Raw genomic sequence first — 20,793 nt, 5'->3', positions numbered from 1 at the left:
GCATAAAGTTTCATGACGCTAAGTGGATGATTATTTGCGATTACACGGTAGCAAGTGCGGGATGAGAGGCCGAAACGGGCAGCGGGAGCTGCAGCAAATCCTTGAAACGAAGGACACGACGACCACACATGGCTGCCTCTTTGTGTGTAATTTAATGAAGGTACCAGCAGGACGAGAACAAGAAAACCAACGACGACGACGACGACAACAACAGAGCGCAACCAAAGCCAATACAAATATGCGGGCCACTGCGGCCAGGCAGTCGTCCGTTTTAACTGCCCCACGCTTAATGTGCACCACTTTGTTCCAATACGGAGCCAGCATCGGGTCCGTTACTGGCAATGATTATGTGTTAATGTTCAGAGCACGCGTTTTTATATCGATCGCCAAATTGGCTGCTAACAATTGATATATGGCGGCAATTGGAAAACACGCATTACTCAACTGGGAGAACCATGGCCCGAACCAGAGCCAGAAATTTGCTCATAAATGCAACTCGTAAATCTTCTTTCCAAGCGCACAATAGTTTTTGTTTTTTGGGTCGCCAGCCCGAATCGACGCGCATTCATCGCATGACCGGCAGCCAAAAGCCATAAACATGAACAAACTATTCGTTTTGTGCCGCTGACGCAACGCGCAGTTGCCCCAAATGAGGATGCAGCTATCCACCACAGACAGAGTTTATAATAAAGGAAGCATCAAGTTATGCCCTTCTGCAGAATACCGCTAAAAGTATGCTATTTATAATTTTAAGTCCCCAATCAAGTTAACATTTTTATATAAAAGTAACCATGTGTAAAACAACGGTTACTGTAGTCGAAGAACTAAATTTTATATTTTTAGATCGTTTTAATGAAGATGGCCAGCTTCAGCAACTAATCGATGGTTAACAGAGTTAAGCAACACTGCTAAAAGGAAGATTGCCAGCTTTAGCAATTAATCGATAGTTAACAGAGTTAAGCAACACTTCTAAGAGCTTTAAGCGTTGCCACCTAACATTAACCGATCGAAGAATCAGTTACTATTTTGATTTCGAATATATTATTAAGCAATTAATCGATAGTTAACAGAGTTAAGCAACACTTCTAAGAGCTTTAAGCGCTGCCACCTTACATTAACCGATCGAAGAATCAGTTAATATTTTGATTTCGAATATATTATTCTCAATGCACTATGCAAATGCCTTGCTGCGCATTAATGAAGCTAGACAAACACCTGGCAAGTAGTGGCAGCCGTAATTAGCGGGCACCAAGCACAAGAAAATATATATACGTATGGGATAGACTTATTTAATTATGTTCGGATCAGCGACGCCAGCACCAACTGTTGGCAAGTGATTCGCATCGATTTTCTTAGCTGAAAAAGACAGCATCAGCGAAAAAGAAAAACTATGCATTTTTCTTCTTTTTTTTGTGTGTGCAGATATATGCGAGCTACATACGTCTGCTGACCGAGGCTTCAATTTAAGAAATTAATGTGAAATGCCTTTCAGGTTTGCCAACGGGCGCGAGGCAATAAATCTACAGCAACGCGTTACGTGAAGCTGCCAATGTGATAGGGAGAACGAAAGAGAAAGAGGGAGGCAGAAACAAAATAGAAATGGATGCTTGTTGGACTTTCTAACACGAACCACAAACCAAAAAATAAAAGGAACGACTTCTCGATACCATAACTAAATTCAATTGTTCATCGTTTTCTTTTAAACGTTTCATTACTATTCATATTTTACATTTGAATTTTTTCAAATCATTTTATAACGTTATTCAGTTTCAATATAAACACAACGTTTTTCCAAATATATATTCTTAAACTTCGTACCAATTTTTTTTTATTAAAATATCATTACAAAAAAAGTGAATTTTCTTAGAAAACACGACACGAGCTCAGCCTTAGAAGAGTGATGACCAGTCGCTTCGGCCATTGGCGAGTCTGGGAAGGAAACGGATGCCGTGCGCAAACAGAACCAAAAGAAGAAGAAGAAAAAACAACCGGAAGCCCAAGTTCAGACAGCGTGCCCAATATCTAAGGCCCATGTGCGCCATGTTTCTTGCCGAAACTTTTTGTCTTATTTGTCGCTTTTGCTGTTGTTCTCCGGGCGTTCTTTTACGGCCTTTTCTGCGGAGGCTATAAAAGGCAGCAAAGCTGCCCGTAAAGGTTGATGTATGCGGAGGGTAAAATCCTCTGCCCTGGCAGGTGGGCTTGGGCCGCTGGATTTGTAGTAGGCGTCACGGCTAGTTAAGGAGTAAAAGTTTTCAATTAGCTGCTTGTGTGCTCTGTAGCAGGCTTCATTAGCTGTTGATTGATGAAAAGGCTCGTTTAGAAAATCAGTTGGCGTTTTTAAAGTACCAGAATATACTTAACACAAGTTCCTAATTGTAGTCAGTAATTGGCTAAAAGTTGGCTAAGCAGCTTAAGAAATGTTTCCTTATACCCTAAGCTAAAAAAGCGTGCAAATGTCAAAAACTTAATCAGGCCAATTTTCATTTCCTTTTGTGATACCCTTACGATGGGTATTCTAATTTTTGACTGAAATGTGCTACGCATAGAAGAACAGCTCTCGAATTGTCATCCGAACCGTCTACAAGGGTATTTAATTTTTGGCAATCGTATAATAAAGGATACTTCTTGTTTTCCGTCAGTAAAAGGCCAATCCATTTACTTATGTAAATACTTGTGTTATTTGCTTAGAAACCGCAGCTGTTGCCTCCTTCAGCCGGAAATTGTCCTGCAAGAATTTAAGCAATTTCCGTTGAGCTTTAAACGTCAGAGCCTATTCAGTCGAAAGATGATGGTTGATCTGGGGTGGGTTTTTTTTGTGAAAACGTATTTAGGAGAATGTTATACAGAAATTAGCATAATTACAGCATCAACCCTTCGCAAAAGAATGGGGCTAGGGGGGGGCAACTGTACCTAACTACAGGCCGGAGCAACAATGTCCCAAAAGCATCTACCCAGCTTCATAACAATTTCGTTGCGTTTGTTTTTTGAGCTGATGAAGGTACAAGCCGCATCCAGTCCCTCCTGCGCACCATCTCTCCCCCATCAGTGGATAAATTTTGTTTGTTGAACAACAAGTAGGCCCAGATCCAGAACCCCGAACCCAAACCTTAGGCTAAGCCACAGCCACAGCTGCTGCTCATCAAAATTGTATGGACTTTGGGGCTGAGGGGATGAAGATGGGTACTTTTTTGGTATTGCCACAGCAAAAGTAAAACCAAACAAAGCATGCCAAAAATTATCTCGGTCACTTTTCAAATGCACGCACACTTAGACAACAAACCAGCAGAGCTACCCCTGCCGGCGATGGGGTGGGGGGTTTGTTTGTAAGTATGGGGAGGGGGGTGTGTGGGTGGCCACCCATTGAACCCACATCCTTGACAGGGTCAATGGCTGAGCGTTTTTACTACAGCCACTTGGAAGTTTTATGTGTACACACTCACACATACACACGCACACACACTTTTGTGTGTTGTGTTGCGGCACCAAAGTTGACAACACTGTTTACCTAATGTACCGTTAAGCTGCACACTTAACGCCGTTATCATATTCTTTTTTTTATTTGCTCGACTTTGTTATTGTCTCATGCGCCATGGAAATTATTTTCTTAATTTGCTTTAAAGTGTATTTGGTAAGGGTGGCTAAAAAAGAAACCTTTTACGATCCTAGTCGAATAATAGATACTCTCTAAGTGTTCTGGATATTATAATATGACATTTGAATAGAATATAATGTACCAAGAAGAAAAGCTTCCACTTAAAATGTTTGTCTTTTAATTTCCTGGATCAGTGTTTACTATTCGAGAACCTTTATAATTATAATAATGGCGGAAATTAATCAATAAATTGATTTAATCTTTAATAATATGAAATCTATGGCAATCATAAGCTGACATGTCTTTATCGACTCAGCAGGCTGATCTATAAGAAATATATAAATATACATTTGCACAACTGTCTCACCCATTATTTTAATTTACAATGAATAATAAAAACAGGAGCAGCTGACTCGAAAGCGCGTTTATCACAATCGAGCATTGGGTTTGAGCGATGGACGCATATTGTACAATTTGCATTTGCCATATTTCACAAACTTTCGCCCATCAAACTTTTTTCATTTTGAATAAAGTCCAACAACAATTAGCATAAAAATATAATAAGTGAAAAAGTTTAAAAGCTTTTTTTTGCGTTTTTATTAAAAATAAGGAGCTGCGCGCGCGGTCATAATTTAAATTTAAGCATGTGCATGAGAGTGTGTATGTGTTTGGCTGTGTGGTTGTGGCAAATTTTTAGTTTTACCTCGAGCCAAATATGCAAAAAATGAACACGGCGGAAAAAACCTTCGGCGAAACGACAGCAAAAGGATTTCATTGCCGTTGCAATGCAGCTATTTTACCTTGCCAACGAGTAAGGCCGTTGGAAAACCTTGACAGCAACAGCAACAGCAACAGCATACGCATGCCACGCCCAGTGCCCATTCCAACAATTTGTTGCGGGTTAAGGTCACCACCCAATCAGCACCAGCAACGAGCCTGTGCCTCAGCATGAGCATGAGCCTGAGCCTGGCTCTCTGGCCATTATTTTATGCTGCAGACATCCGCACTAACAATGGCAATGAAATGCAGGCTGGCAGCAGGAGCATCATCGGCAGCCCGTGCCCGGCCCGTGCCCGGCCCGGGCCCGGGCCTGAGCCTGGCCCTCATCTGTGACGTTTAGCCGTAAACGGATTTATAGCAATGGCAGCGCATCTGCTTTCGCCTTGAAGCCGTGTCAGTTGTTGCTAGCGCCGTATACAGCTCCGGGGCACTGTCTTCGTTTCAAGGCAATCCCATGCCTTACCCAACTTGCACTTGTTTATGTTGTCATTATTTTTAATCCGACGTATTCTGCTACTCACTGGCTGTCGTATGTCACGAATTAGCGCTGACGCATTTGTTTTTAATTTTACTTACACATACATCTTTAGTATATATGTACATATATCTCTGCGAGGAGCAAATGCTAGAGGGGTACAAAAGCTGCTAAGCCAGCGCAAAGTGAACGCACAAAAGAGATTTTTTTGAAAGCCACTCAAGTGGATTTCAAGTGCTGTCAATGAGTATGGCGCAGCTGTGGCTTAAAATCTTAGCTATGTGCAAAAATCAAAGTCAATGTCAGCGCCAGCAGAAGGTCAATAGCTGAGCAAATGTTGCGGCGGCAGCCGAAATGCAAACAATTCAAACAACAGCTTCTAAAGAACAATCAAGGACTTTGAAAGAGCAGAAAAACTGCCCTTTGTTCCAGCGTACTTTTAGTTTTCAAAAACACATTTTAAAATCGCGCCAGCCCTAATTGCAGCCCTGCGAGCGCCTCATCGTTCTAATCGATTGTCGACACAATCGATGAACGTTTTTTACTATTGCGATATTTTTACACACTGTTAGAATCACCGATTTATTTGATAAGCATTACGCATATATCGATATTTGAAGCAGCGATGTGCCGTGTTGTGATTTTAAAATGATTGTGACTTAGCAGATGAATCTAACTGTTATATATGAGCACCAAATATTAACACAACTTTAACATATCTAAAGTACATTAAATTACTTAACTATACGAGTTCCTTATTTCGTGCTTTATATTAGAAGTACTTATTTAAGTGAACACAAGCATAACTGAGTTTACCTTGTCAAAGTAACGAGTCAAACAGTTACATTCGATAGTAACCATTGCTCTAAAATACTTTTCATAGGTAACTGACAATTAAATATCGTTCATCGCTATTTTAACGCGTGCTCTTTCTTTCCTCTTGCTCCAACATGGCTGATCAGGTAAGGCAGCAAAAATGTGTTCGAAATTAAATAAAATACGGCATTTAATGCGCTGCTATTAGATAAATGCACTGTGAAATGTGAAATTAAATGCGTTGTGAGTTGAACTACACAATTGCTGTGCAGCGCAATCATTGTGAGTGTATTGTTTGAGGAATCAAAATTCAACAGCCAGATAGGCCAGCATTCAACCTAACCACACTTGCACGCATGCTTCAAACGCTGGGGTCTCACAATGTACACACTCGGAATTTTATTATTATTATTATTATAGCAAACGGAACGTGCATTTCGCAAGCAGCACTCGGTGCCGACAACGCGTCGCAAGAGTGCCAATGGCAAGAAGCGCTTGCGTTTTTATCGTCAAATTGGGTTGGGTTTTAAAATCCCAGCCGAGGTAAGAGTTTCAGTGCAAATTTGACTAATGTTGCGCCCCCGTTTTTTCTGTTCCATCTTTCCAAACAACAAATGCCCCGCCTGCGCCCACCTGCACGTTTATGTACCCCGCATCCATTTAACTTGTCGCGTGCCATGCTAAACAGAACGAGCGCGCCTTCCAAAAGCAGTTCGGTGTTAACCTAAACCGTAAGGTCAAGCCCGGCGTCACCAAAAAGAAGGTGCTCCGCCGTTACCGTGATGTTGGTCTCGGTTTCAAAACGCCACGTGAGGTATGCATGCCACCAGAAGAAAACCCCTTCAATGTTGCACATAAAAAAATACTAGATTTAACGCTCTTCTCTTTCCCGCAGGCCATCGATGGTACCTACATTGACAAGAAGTGCCCCTGGACTGGCAATGTGAGAATTCGTGGCCGCATCCTGACCGGCGTTGTGCGCAAAACTAAAATGCAACGTACTATTGTCATTCGCCGCGATTATCTGCACTTTGTGCGCAAATACAGTCGTTTCGAGAAACGTCATCGCAACATGAGCGTCCACTGCTCGCCCGCCTTCAGGTATGTCTAGTTCATAACTCTCAACACTATGGAATATCTTACTATGATGATAAAATCATGACGGTCTTCATAAAACAAATTGCTGAAGCAACTTGACTCTTTTTACGAAACGTAAAAATACTGACAAAACATAAATTGAAGTCTTTTTAGCAGCTTTCATGTGCAGTCTTTTAACTTACCTCTCCTTTTATTCTTGCAGAGATGTTGAGCACGGCGATATCGTCACGATTGGCGAATGCCGTCCACTCTCAAAGACCGTGCGCTTCAACGTATTGAAAGTCAGCAAGGGTCAGGGCGCCAAGAAGAGCTTCAAGAAGTTTTAAGTGAGGACAACCACTATGGATAAAAACAATATTTGTAGCATTATTCTTTTTGAATAAAACAAAAAAAATGTAAATGTAATCATATTCTGTCTAATTTTGTAGATCTTTTTCAGTATTTTCAGCATCTGCGACAGTCTGTTTTCACTAAAAGGTGTGTATTGAATACAATTTATATTAAAATTTCTAATGCATTTTCTGATGATAAAATCATGACGGTCTTCATAAAACAAATTGCTGAAGAACCTTGACTCTTTTTACTAAATGTAAAAATACTGAAAACTATCAGCAGATTCTTGCAGCTGCCAAAGACTAATATTTTATACTAATGTCTGTCTTATTTTATTATATTTACAGTTTTTTATTGCTGCCATGATGACTTGGAAATAACAATATAAATGTATTCAAATTGATTTCAATAAAAGCTTCATTAACCAAATAATTATAAACAAAAGATTATTTCCTTTCGATAACTATATAAGGCCCCAATTACAATAGAAAGAGTTTTATATTGAGCGAATCCCTACGGTTTCAGCTATTCTAACTAATATCGAAGAAAATAAATTTTTCTCTATCGGTTCAAGCAGTGTTCGTACAAATAAATCCCCGCTTTGTTACAATGCTTAGTTCGCGTTCGTTTAGATTATCAGTCAAGATTGGGACAATACAAGATATCTGCCTGCCAAAAGCAATATCCGCCCAAGGAAGCTGTCCTGCAATAAAGCTTTAATTTAATGGATTTCTATAAGCCGTTTAAATTGTGCGCCACATTTGCAAATAGTATGAAGCAGAGCGAATGACTTGCTATTCGATAGTCTGGCAACGCCGCATAAGCTCTCAGCTGTTGCCCTGCACTGGCAACACTCTCAGACGCTAAACAAAAAATAAGAGAAAAATAAGCAAAATGGAAACAGCGGGACCTGCTGCAGAAATTGGTAAATATACAACATATTTAAGTTAGCCGTAAAGCCAAAACTAAGCACAAAGCATAATTAAGCCTAATCAAAGCGTATTGGCGCAGTTAGCAACTAAATTGTCGGTTTAAATTAACCACAAACGCAACCTAAAAACCGTCTACAAATTTTTGCATTCTTTGTCCTCAGAGCTGCTCGAGCGCGTTTTACTGCGTCTGGGCAATGCCGATAGCGATGAGAAGCTTGAGACCACTGTGGGCAAATTCCTGACGCCAGTCATAATCAAAATCAATTCGCCCGACAATTTGGTCCGCACAAAGGTAAAGTAGAACCAGTCGACAGCGGCTGCCGCATGACGCTGCAAAAATATTGTGCAAATCTGACCAAAAACAAAAAAAATTTTAAACCAGGTGGTTGAGGTGCTGACACACATTAAGCGACGCGTAACATCACGCAGCCAGGTGCAGATACCCGTAGAGGCACTTCTGGATCAGTATGCGGCCCCTGACAGCACGACATTCTTGAAGAACTTTGCCATCATCTTCATCAGCATGGGCTTCCCCCGCCTGCCGCTGGCACAGCAAACCGCGCTGGCCGCCAAGGTAGTCAGCTGCGAGAGCAAGTTGGAGAACTATCAGGACAAGCTTTTTACGCTGCTGCTGCCAATATTAAGCGAGATGAAAATACCGGATGACCCGGCACAGCGAGCTGAGCTTTTTAAGATTAACGACAAGCCGGCCATAAGTGTCAGTTTTCTGTCAATGTTGCAGGATGTGCTGCTGTTGCCCTATGGCATTACACAGGAGCAGGAAGTGCCGCCTGGACTGAGTCCGTATAGTTTTAAGCGTGTCATTGCCAACAATTGGCGCGCCGAGGAGCTGGAGAAGATCAAAAAGGGCATTGTGCGCCTTTTGTGCGCCAGCGTTTTCACCGACAACGAGATCTTCGTGCTACTTGTGGTTGCCTCTGCCGACACACGCTTTGGCGTGGCCACTCCTGCCATTGCCGAGCTGAGCAAATTATGCACCATGCTGGATTTTACTAGTCCAGCTGTTACCTCAGCACTTTACACTCTGTTCATTGGCAATCAGCATAAGCAAACGGACCGCCAGACACGCCCTTGTTGTGCTCGTGTGCGTCAGAAGTTGCTGCAGTATCTGATCAAGTGTCGCGGAAAGGGCATCAATGTGGGCAAGGGTCTGCAGGTGATCTTCGATGGACTTTTCGGCACCAATACCAATCAGAAGTGCAAAGTGCTCGCTTTGCAATTTGTGGAGCTTGTGTTGAGAGAGTGAGTTATTGAGTTGTTGTCTCAAAATCAGTTTTCGTTCCATATTCTATTGACTCTTCATAGTAATAGATATATAAATATAACGATCAATCCTTTTTATTAACTCATAGCGGTCCACGGGAGGTAGTCTCCAAGGTGTCCAAGGTCATGCTGACGGGCATCACTAAAGTCATCGGACGCGACACGGTTGAACCGAATGATGTGCAGAATGCAGCATATTCCGCTTTGGCTCAACATGCACGCAGCTTTCCTCAGGACGTTAGCCAGGATCTGAAGCTGGTACTGGGCTATTTTAATAATTTAGCCACCTGTACACCCGATTTACATAGCTCGATACGCGAGGCATTGGTCTCCATGGCGCCAGCTTTCGCTTGGCAAACCAAGACCAAATCGGATGCCATGGAAGTGGACACGGATGGCGATCCATCCCATGTACAGCTGGACGGACAACAGCATTTGCTGCTGGCCATGTTGCTGGACAATGCCGAGTCAAAGATCCAAATAGTGCAGAATGTAACCAGCGTCTTCCTGACCAGCTGCTATCCAGAGTTTTATGCACCAGCTCGTTATTTGCTGCTGCTCATCGCAGGCGAGCGGTGGGTTAAACTTATATATGCATCCTAATCCAACTAAATATCTTGTTCCTATATACAGCAATTCCTTGCGTGAGCATGTGACCACCTATTTGTATGGCACTTCCAAGAAGGATCATGTCAACTACAGCATGCTCTCCTCCATTGAGCATACGGGCAAACACACCAGCGAGTCCATTAGTGATTTTAATCAATTGTCACAGGAGCAGCGGCGTGTCTTGTTGCCTAGTTTCCATGTGATGATGGCCCATGTCCATGACATGGCCAACAAGCGGCTGAAGAAGAGCAACGCCTGCGTTGTGGTGGGACGCACCAAGCTTCCCTACAGTCTGGAGGTCTACGAGGAGATGCTCGACTACTTGCGTCTCTGCTTGTGGTACTCGGCGGGCGTTGTAGCCGCACCGGGTGATGAGAAGTACACGCACGAGCTACGCAAATATATAACCATTAATTACGACGAGGATGAATCCAATGCGCTGCATCAATATCTACTTTTTGTCCAACGCGGCGTAGAGGCCAAGCGCAGTGAGTTTGAAATTATACGAAATTTAATCCTTGGAGTTGGCAAACTGAGATAAACTGTTCTTTCTTGTGCATCTTTTGCAGCTGAATCTAGTTTGCTTTGTCTCTATGATCTGCTGAATGCTGCACCCGAAATATTTGCGCCGAAGCAGCTGCATTTGCTCGAGCCTTTGAGCAACTCTCTCAAGGATGTGTCGGAAACAATGCGCATTAATGTCGCCCAGGTTTATGGGATTCTCTGGGCCTATGGACTTGCAGCTGATAAATTTGATCAAGAGGTGGGCGATTGTCTGACCAGCTTGACTCAGAAAACTCTAGAGCACAAGCATGGCTGGTTGCTGGTCGTGGGACACACTTTCAATCGTAAAATCGAACAGCTGAAGCAGCAGAACTCCAGCAAAGACTACGCCAACTGGCCACCGTTTATAAATGCTGTGAAGATTATAGGTAAGTAAATGGCTTGAATCTATCTAGGTTAATTATAGAACTATTTATTCTGGCCAATTGAATGACTGACTGACTGAGAATTACCGCACAGCGTAAACCTTAAATTGCAAATATAAAAATGGGCGATAAGCTTTTGTTCTAATATTCTAGTGTTAATTTCGCGGAGTAAAATTTTGGTCCAAATCCACACTTTGGTTGCAAATAGGCCAAAAATTGAGTTTACATATTATGAAAAACATTGTAACCTAGGAAAACCTGATAGTATGATATTTAACCAATGCTTTCCATCCTCAGCCAAAATGCTCAATGAAGCGCAGTGGCTACTCGTCTCTGCAGCGGTCAAATGCACCTCGATGATTGGAAAGACGGTGGAGATACCCAATGTGCAGGTGGAAATTGCTGCGGAAAGCAGCAACAATGACGATGATGACGACGAAGAGATGGCCGAATTGGCAAGCATTGAGAATTCAACAAAATTTATAATTTTCAGCGTGATCTTCAAGCTGCTGCGCAGCACCTCTGTGCGTCAAAAGATACGCGAGGAGGCTGCCAAATGCTTGGGCTATTTGGCCATAGGCGATGGGGAGCACTTTACCAAACGCAATCTGGACAAGTTCTTAATGTTGGCCAAGGTGCAAAAGGATGCAGCATTGAACATAGCCATCTCGGAAGCCATTGTCAACACCCTGTGTGGCTACGATGTGAACAAGGGTCCGCCGGCAGAGTCGTTCCAAAATCAGCACTGCCGCGACGCAGATTTTGAAAAGTTTCTGATAGCCTTGATACGCTTGGTGAGCGAGCCCAATCCGCAGTCGCGTCAGGCCATCTCCGTGTGGCTGCTGGCGGTGGTCAAACACTGCAGCAACCGACCCGCTGTGCTCAACAAGAAGCAGCTGCTGCAGTTTGCCTTTACCGAACTGCTCTCTGATGATAGCGGTGTGTTGTACAGATTTAAAGTCCTAACAACATTTGTTAAATATGTTTAATCCTCCACAGAATTCGTGCAGGATGTGGCGTCACGCGGTTTGGGTCTGGTCTACGCACTTTCCGACTCCAGTAGCCAAACGGATTTGGCCAATTCGCTACTGGATCAGCTTATAGGCGGCAAACGTCAGGTTAATCAGGTCTCTGACGACACTGAGCTCTTCGCCGAGGGCATGCTGGGCAAGACGCCCACAGGCGGTAACATAACCACCTACAAGGAGCTCTGTTCTCTCGCATCGGATCTCAATCAGCCGGACATGATCTATCAGTTTATGCAACTGGCCAATCATAATGCCACCTGGACTAGCAAACTGGGCGCTGCCTTTGGCCTAAAGACGCTCTCCGCGGAGTCGCGTCAGAAAATGCAACCATATCTGGGAAAGATAATACCGCGTCTATATCGCTATAAATACGATCCGACGCCCAAAATACAAAACTCCATGATATCTATATGGGACACCATTGTCAGTGACTCTAAGGAGGTAACGGAGCAGTACTATTGGGAAATCCTGCGCGAGCTGCTGGACAATCTCACCTGCACGGAGTGGCGAGTGCGCATTGCATGTTGCCTAGCTGTGCGAGATCTTCTCAAGAGGTCCAATGGTCTTCGTTTGCGCACCGAGGAGCAGCTGCCGTCGTCTTCTGCTGCTGCATCGACCAGCAGCTGTGTCAATCCGCGTCGTGTGACGCCCGACAGCATGGAGGTGGATGAGCTGCCCGAGCCGGAGCTTAGGGAACTCTGGTATCAGCTGTTCCGCGTCATGGACGACATACACGAGGGCACGCGCATGACTGCGCATGGCACAGCCGCATTTCTGGGCAAACTGTGCGTTCTGGCAGCCTCATCGGAGCACGGCAAATCCGGAACAGCAGTGGCTGCCTCCATTCTGCCATTTTTGCTGGAAACGGGCGTGGCCCACAAGGTCGCCGACATACGAAAGGTCAGCATTAAGACCATATCGGATATGATTGATTCATCGGGCGTTTTGATTGCACCACATCTTGCCACGCTCATACCCTGTCTACTTCGCGCCACTGGCGAACTGGAGAACACCAAGCTATCGTATGTGTCCACGCGTCTGGGCGCTGATAATGAGGCCCAGGAAGCTGTGGACAGTCTCCGCGCTGAGGCAGCTAAATCGCATCACACCATGGACGCGATCAACAAATGCGTACATTTTGTTGACTACCCGGTGCTGGAACGCATGACACCAGAGTTGCTGGAGCTAATGAAAACCAGCGTCAATCTAGGCACCAAAATTGGTTGCGCACATTTTGTGTGTCTGGTAAGTCAGCTGATCCCCTATCCTCCACTTGCCTCGGTCGATTGTAATTCACCTATTCTCCTTACAGGTCAGCATTCGTCTGGGCAAGGAGATGACGCCCTTGGTGGGAAAATATTTGGGCGCCTGTTTTGTCGGCATCAAAGATCGCAACGTCACCGTGCGCAAATACAATGCCAGCGCCATTGGACATCTCATGGGACTGGCCAAGGTGAGATAATACTTTCCCTAATCCCGATTCAAACATAACCAAATGGCTTGCCATCCCACTTCACAGGAACAATCCATTAAGAATCTTTTTAACAAACTGGACGAGCTGTATATGGAGCAGCCCAACAATCGATCCATAGCTTTGACCATACAATCGATTAATAAGCGACACCACGAGCTGCTCAAGGACTACATGGACTGTATGTTGCCGTTGATCTTCTTTGCCATGCACGAGGAGCAGAACGAGGAGAACAAGGCCAACATTGAGCAATGGAAGGATCTGTGGAATGACATAAGTCCCGGCGATGCGGGCATCCGTCTCAATTTGCATGTCATCATACCCAAGCTGGAATCATCCCTGACCGATGCCAGCTGGTCGCGCAAGGCACAGGCGGCCAATGCCATCCAGAATATTGCGAAGCGCCTGAGTGGCAGCCTGGAGATGGCGGATCGTGTGCGACTAATCAAGCTACTGCTCAGTGGGTTGCAGGGACGCACGTTTGAGGGCAAGGAGCGTTTATTGCAGGCTCTGGCTGCGCTCTGCAAAAATCTCGATCGTCAGCACGAGGTCTGCGCCAATATTATCGAAGCGGCAATGCGCGAGGCGCGCAAACAGGAGCCTGTCTATCGCACCATGGCACTGGCTGCACTAGGCGAAATACTGGATGTGCTGGAGGCGGATCGCTTTGAGGAGGTATACAACATGATCTGGTATCTGCTGGAGAAGAAGGAGCTGCGCACGGGCGACTCCGATGATGAGGATGAGCCCGGCTGCAGCAATGCCAACAAGGATTTAAGCGCCGATGAGCGCAACAAACGGGCCCAAACGCTCAACAAGCTAAAGGAGGTGGTCTGGGAGACACTGGGAAAATCGTGGCCCAAGCATGCCATTGAAACCCAGCACAGATATCAGCTCTTCTTTGCCGAGAACTGCACCAGCATTCTGAGCGAGAGTACTCGTCCCGTGCAGGTCAGCCTCCTGGCCGCGCTAACCAAGTATGTCGAGCGTTTATATATTTTCGATGAGGCGGCCAAGCTGCCAGAAATGGCGCTCGAGCGCAACAATCTGGAGAAGAAGCCCAAGACAGAGGCGACGCCGTTGCAGACACGTGAGGCAATTGTGCAGAAGATCTGCAATGATGTCCTAGCCGCAGTCACACTCGCCGCTGGCGTGCCCCATACGGGCCTGAAAAAGGAGGCACTCAACATAGTCCTCATGCTGATCAAACGCCTCAGCCTGACCAGAGATCAGGCCACGTTGGCGCTGCTTAAGCAAAATTTCGAAACGAACCTACCCAAATTTCAGCGCGACTCTGCTCCCGAGGTCCGTTGCCGCATCAAGGACATTGAGGAGAAGCTGGCCAAACTGGACCATCCCAACTGAACGTCATAACACACAAAATAATATCGCCCAAAATTAATTACACGAAACCCAATGAAAGCACGCTAGACTAAGAATCAATACTTAAATTCCGATTAGGCAGGGCGCAAGGGATAGTTTGGGGAAGCATCAAATTGAATTATTTATGTAATGAAAAAAATAATAATTTATATTTTGAAATAATAGACATAAACGAATCCTTTTATTTAGATATCATAGTCATAGAGCGATTCGGGCATAGCTCTTTTTTGACAAATTGTAAGGGTTCATATTAAAACAAAATGGAGATTCCCCTATTTTAGCATATACTTGGAATCGCAAATATATTATTCAGGAAGTTTATTGTGATATATTCAGATCAAAACTCCAATTCTCCACTTAATATCAGAAGTTTGAAGTCTTTCTTTTTAGGAAGAATAGAACCTGATAAATATGAGTTTTTGTACCTCTGCAAGTCTTAAGATTTTTGAGGAAAAAACTAAGCGATTCTCAAAATCTTAGATCAATTAAAATTCTTTGGCTCATTAGGTAGCAAAACTTTGGCCTCGTGCAATACCCAATGGCCTTTGGAATTTGTAGCCAACAGATTATGAAAATAAAAGTAATTCGATTTTATATAGATATGTAAATAAATGAATAGCTCGGCCTTGCGTGTCTGTCAGCCAGTGCTGACTCCAAACTATTCTCAAACGTAATAAATAATTGGACAGTACTTACATAAAGTTTAATGATCGAATATCACAGCCGCTAAGTAATTGATATATATTAGTTCTATCTACAGTGGGTCAACGCAAAAACGTAAATATAATTCATCCAGGGACTCTAGCATAAAAGTCTTTGGATTGAAGCGTATTTCGGGCACCGTTCGCTCACAGAACTCCACACGATGTGATCTCAAAATGTGAGCCACGCCCAGCTTTAGCTGGAGCAAGCCGAGCCGGCTGCCTATGCAACCATGTGGTCCAGCACCAAATGGTATATAAGACATGGGTACTATGTTTTTCATATGCGCCGGCGCAAAGCGTTCGGGATCGAAATGTAAGGGCTTGGGCCAGTACTGGAAGAGTAAGAATTAGAGAGTGCGAGTTTCCTTGGGATTCAGTTTCCAGCTCACCTTTGCATCACGCTGTATGCCCAATATGGATACATAAGCCGGCATGCCAGAGGGTATAACAAAGTCGATGTGTGGTTGCAGCGCGAAGCCTTCAGCTCGGGTGCACTCGCGATTGATGAAGGCAGCGGCGGGATAGAGACGCAGTGCCTCCAGACAAACCATTTTCAGATATGGCAATGTAGCTGCCGCCTCATAGCTAAGCTGAGCGTCGCCCCCAAACGCTGTGGCCAGCTCCTGCCTCAAACGCTGCTGCAGCGCCGGCTGCTTGGCCAGCTCATAGAGCGTAAAGCCCAGCAACGCGGAGGAGGTCTCGAAGCCTGCAAGTAAAATGATGCCCGCCTGGGCGGCTATAAAATCCGCTTCCTGTGCGTAGTGTGTGTGTGGACAAGCGTGTTGGAGCTGCTTTAGCTGTGTAATCAGATCAACCTGACTGTCCGTGGCGTGGCGCCGCACCAGCTGCCTCATGAATTGGGCATAATCCATGGAGAAGACCTTGGCACGCAGCAGCCAGGTCCATTGTGGCAAAAAGAAGATGCACATGAAGTGAAGCACCTTTTTAACGTCGGGCCTGAACAGTTGCTTGGTCTGTTGGCGCAATGGGGATTTGCCCTCACGCAATCCACCCACATCCCAGCTGTAGAACAATTTGCCCGTCACATCTGTCGTATAGAGCTGACACATCTCGCTCAATGGCAGCACGCGCTCCGCTTGCCCACACATACGCTTGACAAGATGCTGCTCAAGGTCCATCAGCACCTGCTGCATCAATGGGTACATGCGCTGCTTCATGCGCCCGCTGGTAAACAGCTGCGACATGCACTGACGACTCTCGCGCCACTGCGGATACTTGGCCAGCGGCAGGGTCAGTGCGCCCATGGGATCATGTCGAGCATCGGCAGCCTCATAGCGATTCAGAAAGCTATTGAATTCCTTGATCAGCACAAGGCGTATGAGCTCCGGATCGCGTATCATAAGCGCGGGTGTTTGGAACACAAAAAAGCCAGCTAGCTTTGCCTCACGGATGTGCTCATCCGCGTAGATGTTCTTGAAGAGATCGCCAAAGGAAATGCGTAGGAAGAGCAACTGCTTCAGATGACCCAACGGCGTCCAGGTGGAAACGGGCAAATGCGGCAGCTGGTGACGCCGGAAGTAACTGTAACGTTCCAGTAAATGGAGGTAGCTGAAGAGAAGCGCCAAGAGCAAGAGAGCCAAGCAGAAAGGTAGCATGGTGGCTGTAAGGAGAGGAGCATGGATTGAGACTTGCCTGACAAATTATTTGGTATATAATCATTCAGATAATATGATAATATAATATTCCGGTGATATAATAGGATAGACTTGAGTGAGAAAATATTAGGTATATAATTATTCAGATGAGTTCATAATATAGCCGTATGATTGAAGCGATACGGCTCAGTCCAAGATTCCCGTCCAATTCATAGTTTATATTATAATATTATATAATAATATATATATATAGCTATCATTTCATCTCTTGTACAAGTAAAGACGTGAACATGTACAAAAATAAAGTATTCGAAGCTCGATTTGCAGCTGATCTACAACCAAATATGCAAATATGTTAGCACTGTGCAACAAAACAATGGCAACCGGACCCTGAGCACAATGAAAGGCACATTCATTCAGAAAACGGGCGACCTTGTGATGCAACCTGATGAACCCTGGTCGCTATCTTCCATTCGCGAGCAGCCCAAACCCTCAATGGAGAGTCACGAGCAGCAGCTGGAAACAGTAGCTGAACGCAGCTTGGACAATAAGGATGACACTTGGAACACTGTTGCTGGTCTTGGTCCTTCTCCTGGTGAGTGGCTATTATTATCTGCGCCAACACTATGCCTATTGGATACGTCGTGGCGTGCCCCAGCTGCGACCCAGCCTGCTGCTGGGCAATTTGGGTGGCCTGCTGAGCATGCGAAGCAGTCCAGCCGATTTTATAGGACAGCTCTACAATCATCCGGATGCACAGGACAAGCCCTTTGTGGGCATACATGTGTTCCACAAGCCGGCGCTGCTGTTGCGCGATCCGACATTGATTAAGCGCATTATGGTCAAGGATTTTCCGAAGTTCGCCAATCGCTACTCCAACTCGGACTACAAGGGCGATCCGCTCGGCTCGCAGAATGTATTTTTCCTCAAGAATCCAGCTTGGAAGGAGGTGCGTCTGAAGCTGTCGCCATTCTTCACCAGCAATCGTCTCAAGCACATGTTCCCACTCATCGATGAGGTGGGCTGCAATCTGGATGCCTATTTGCGCCAGCAGCCGCTCCACAATGAGCGCATGCGCTGCTTCGATCTGGAGGCCAAGGAGCTGTGCGCACTCTTCACCACGGACGTGATTGCCACAGTGGCCTATGGCGTGCAGGCGAACAGCTTCAGTCATCCGAATAGTGAATTCCGTCGTCATGGACGTGCCGTCTTCCAGTTCAGTCTGAAGCGTGCGGCGGAGTTTACTTTGGTGTTCTTCCTGCCGCAATTGGTGCCGTATTTGGGCTTCAAGGTGGTGCCCGCCGAGGCAACCGAGTTCCTGCGCAAGACCATCAACTATGTGATGGCGGAGCGCGAAAAGTCCAAGCAGCCGCGCAATGATCTGATCGATCTACTCATTGACTTTAAGCGGAGCACACAGCAAGCCAAGTCGGAGGGCAATCAGTTTGTGTTTGAGGGTGACATCTTGGTGGCCCAGGCGGTGATCTTCTTTACCGCCGGATTCGAGTCCTCTTCATCCACCATGGCATTTGCCATGTACGAGCTGGCCAGGCATCCGGAGGTGCAGCAGCGTCTGCGCAAGGAAATCAAGGATGCTCTGACTGCCAGCGGCGGACATGTGACCCAGCAGTTGATCGATTCCCTGGAGTATATGCAAATGATATTGCAGGAGGTCCTGCGCATGTATCCACCATTGCCTTTCCTGGATCGCGAGTGCACCAGTGAGGATGGCTACGCCTTGGCGCCCTTTCACAAGTTCCGTGTGCCCAAAGGCATGCCCATCTATATTCCGGCTTATGCACTGCATATGGATCCACAGGTGAGTTACGCTGGGGAATTCCCCTTTCTAGAGCCAGGAATCCATAGAGAAAGTTCGAGGGTTTTTTTTAATAGCTTGAATTTCCTCAGAATTCAAACAGATATTTCTGAACTAATATTTCTTGGAAGATATTAACCTTTATTCTCTAACCCTCTAAAAAAACTTTTTAGCATAAGGTAAAGTTAAGATATCTCACTTCGGTTAACCTTCACGAATCTTCACTCTCCTAGCAATAAAAGAAATATTTAACTCTGTCTTATTTGAACATTTCCCTATAATCTTTTAAGAACAAGTACCTCTCGATTTATTTTTGTTACCCCTGCTCTCAAACCTCTATTAATGCCTCTTTCTCCCGGGATTGTCTGAGGCGGAAGATTCAGGAGCGGAAGTAGACAGACCGAGTAGAATTGTCTGATTTCCGTTCAAAACATTAAGAAACTCCTTTCAAACTGAAGTCAATTAATTTTCTAGTCTTATGGCTAATCCTGCTCTTAATCCTTTCTACGTATTGTACTCCAAAATGTTGGAAAATTCTCAAACTACTTATAAAACTGCTGTTGAACATTAGTTAAGAAATATTTTCTATTGCATCTATTGTACTTAATCCGTTTCCCTTCTCTTGCAGTACTATCCCCAACCCAAGCAATTCCAGCCGGAACGCTTCTCGGCCAGCAATCGCAAGCTGCACACCCCGTACACCTATATGCCCTTCGGCTTGGGCCCGCATGGCTGCATTGGCGAGCGTTATGGCTTCCTCCAAGCCAAGGTGGGCTTGGTCTATGTGCTGCGCAATCATCTGGTAACCACCTCGGAGCGCACACAGCGACGCATGAAACTGGATCCCAAGGCGATTATATTACAGGCCGATGGCGGCATTAATCTGAGGCTCGTGCGCGATCCCCTGGGCGTTTGAGGAGCACTTACTTAAGCTTGGAAGTTTGTCGGGAGTTCGGATAGTGCAGCAGCAATTCACCTGTCAGCGACTGACTTCAAACTAAGTTGAAATTTCGCGTGTGTTGTCATTATAAATTGTTCAAGAAAAAATTACAAATGCATTTTGATTGACTACCATTTGCGTGTCAAATCGAAAGTTGCGACATGTGGAAGAAATAGTCAAAGTGCTGTCTAGAATTTCCCCGTTTACTAAAATTATCAAATACATAACTTGATTTTGATGAACAAAAAATCATTAGACCCGAACTTAGTCTAGCCAAGATCTAATAAAGACCTTTTTTTACAATTATAATTGGGAGAAATTAAAATAGATTTGTCAAAGATTTAAGGGATACAGAAGTGTGCAACTAAATCTAAAATCTTGCTTAAAATCTGATTAAAAACACATATTTTATATCTATCTAATAAATAAATCTAAACATTTGTTTCACTCCTATGATTACTTTACCAAAAAGGAAAACTGAGGTCAAAGGGAAAACACAGTTAATAAGAGCCAGGTCGAAAAGCCATTCTGAGTATGATGCTTGTGACTCTAAAACTGTAGATCTTAGGCACATTCCAACTATGATTCCCTGATTAAATAAATATTTGATTAGTTTTTGGATTGATTTTTAGAGCAGATTTTCGTTGGGCATGGCAAATACTAATACTCTATCTGACTTGGGTATACGGAGCACAAATTAAAAAAAATGTATTCTCTGATATTAAGAAAAAATATTAAATCAATTCATAACTTTCCTCTTACGCTCTCTTCATGAACTATATTTTTATAATAATTTTCAATAAGTTTATTTTTAGACCTTTTGTTACCTCTCTTCTTATCCTGACTTTTTCTCTGTCTCTCTCTCTCATCATTTATAATGTTCCTACGTCTTTCAATCTCTCTCATAATTTTTACTATTTTTCTCTCACTCTCTCTCTCATCATTTATAATTTCCTCTCTTGGTCTCTTCAGAAACCATATAATTAT

General features: G+C 44.6%; 4 protein-coding genes across 5 annotated transcripts; 3 read left to right on the top strand and 1 right to left on the bottom strand.

Annotated features, from left to right (window-relative positions):
- The first annotated feature begins 5,772 nt into the window (after positions 1-5,772).
- RpS11 (ribosomal protein S11) lies at positions 5,773-7,166 on the top strand. 2 transcript variants are annotated; one of them, XM_064682010.1, is made up of 4 exons: positions 5,773-5,809; positions 6,352-6,477; positions 6,559-6,764; positions 6,964-7,166. In XM_064682010.1, exons 1-4 carry the CDS (start codon positions 5,798-5,800, stop codon positions 7,085-7,087), a joined length of 468 nt encoding a protein of 155 aa, XP_064538080.1. In that variant the 5' UTR covers positions 5,773-5,797; the 3' UTR covers positions 7,088-7,166. The 2 variants fall into 2 exon arrangements, with proteins under 2 accessions (XP_064538080.1, XP_064538082.1); XM_064682012.1 differs by lacking the exon at positions 6,352-6,477 and adding an exon at positions 6,084-6,206 and having other exon boundaries at positions 5,783-5,809.
- A 756-nt stretch (positions 7,167-7,922) lies between these two features.
- LOC135428254 (proteasome-associated protein ECM29 homolog) lies at positions 7,923-14,894 on the top strand. The gene is made up of 10 exons (XM_064682108.1): positions 7,923-8,019; positions 8,188-8,318; positions 8,409-9,289; positions 9,400-9,885; positions 9,944-10,407; positions 10,489-10,851; positions 11,146-11,787; positions 11,848-13,121; positions 13,189-13,329; positions 13,396-14,894. Exons 1-10 carry the CDS (start codon positions 7,989-7,991, stop codon positions 14,710-14,712), a joined length of 5,730 nt encoding a protein of 1,909 aa, XP_064538178.1. The 5' UTR covers positions 7,923-7,988; the 3' UTR covers positions 14,713-14,894.
- A 517-nt stretch (positions 14,895-15,411) lies between these two features.
- LOC135428256 (probable cytochrome P450 6t3) lies at positions 15,412-19,841 on the bottom strand. Its single transcript, XM_064682110.1, has 3 exons — positions 19,794-19,841; positions 15,824-17,055; positions 15,412-15,766 (listed from the first exon to the last, which is right to left on the bottom strand). The coding sequence occupies exons 2-3, from the start codon at positions 17,048-17,050 to the stop codon at positions 15,485-15,487; spliced, it is 1,509 nt and encodes a 502-aa protein (XP_064538180.1). The 5' UTR covers positions 17,051-17,055; positions 19,794-19,841; the 3' UTR covers positions 15,412-15,484.
- On the top strand, positions 17,596-20,192 carry LOC135428255 (probable cytochrome P450 6g2). The gene is made up of 2 exons (XM_064682109.1): positions 17,596-18,869; positions 19,495-20,192. The coding sequence occupies exons 1-2, from the start codon at positions 17,604-17,606 to the stop codon at positions 19,780-19,782; spliced, it is 1,554 nt and encodes a 517-aa protein (XP_064538179.1). The 5' UTR covers positions 17,596-17,603; the 3' UTR covers positions 19,783-20,192.
- The last annotated feature ends 601 nt before the right edge of the window (positions 20,193-20,793 follow it).

Source organism: Drosophila montana, unplaced genomic scaffold (assembly GCF_035044405.1).
Source record: "Drosophila montana isolate Dmon_TW-CO22-7 unplaced genomic scaffold, ASM3504440v1 contig_2438_1, whole genome shotgun sequence".
Lineage (NCBI taxonomy): Eukaryota > Metazoa > Arthropoda > Insecta > Diptera > Drosophilidae > Drosophila > Drosophila montana.
Note: the sequence above shows the minus strand (reverse complement) of the source record. Positions and strands in the feature narration are given on the sequence as shown.

Excerpts from the sequence above, each read along its gene's own strand:
- RpS11 (XM_064682010.1), top strand. Across the intron at positions 6,478-6,558 it reads GTTTCAAAACGCCACGTGAG|GCCATCGATGGTACCTACAT; the intron begins GTATGCATGCCA and ends TCTTTCCCGCAG. Across the intron at positions 6,765-6,963 it reads CACTGCTCGCCCGCCTTCAG|AGATGTTGAGCACGGCGATA; the intron begins GTATGTCTAGTT and ends TTATTCTTGCAG.
- LOC135428254 (XM_064682108.1), top strand. The coding sequence starts at position 7,989 with ATGGAAACAGCGGGACCTGCTGCAGAAATTG. Across the intron at positions 9,886-9,943 it reads CTGCTCATCGCAGGCGAGCG|CAATTCCTTGCGTGAGCATG; the intron begins GTGGGTTAAACT and ends TCCTATATACAG. Across the intron at positions 11,788-11,847 it reads ACTGCTCTCTGATGATAGCG|AATTCGTGCAGGATGTGGCG; the intron begins GTGTGTTGTACA and ends AATCCTCCACAG.
- LOC135428256 (XM_064682110.1), bottom strand. The coding sequence starts at position 17,050 with ATGCTACCTTTCTGCTTGGCTCTCTTGCTCTTGGCGCTTCTCTTCAGC. Across the intron at positions 15,767-15,823 it reads GCATACAGCGTGATGCAAAG|TACTGGCCCAAGCCCTTACA; the intron begins GTGAGCTGGAAA and ends TTACTCTTCCAG.
- LOC135428255 (XM_064682109.1), top strand. The coding sequence starts at position 17,604 with ATGACACTTGGAACACTGTTGCTGGTCTTGGTCCTTCTCCTGGTGAGT. Across the intron at positions 18,870-19,494 it reads CACTGCATATGGATCCACAG|TACTATCCCCAACCCAAGCA; the intron begins GTGAGTTACGCT and ends CTTCTCTTGCAG.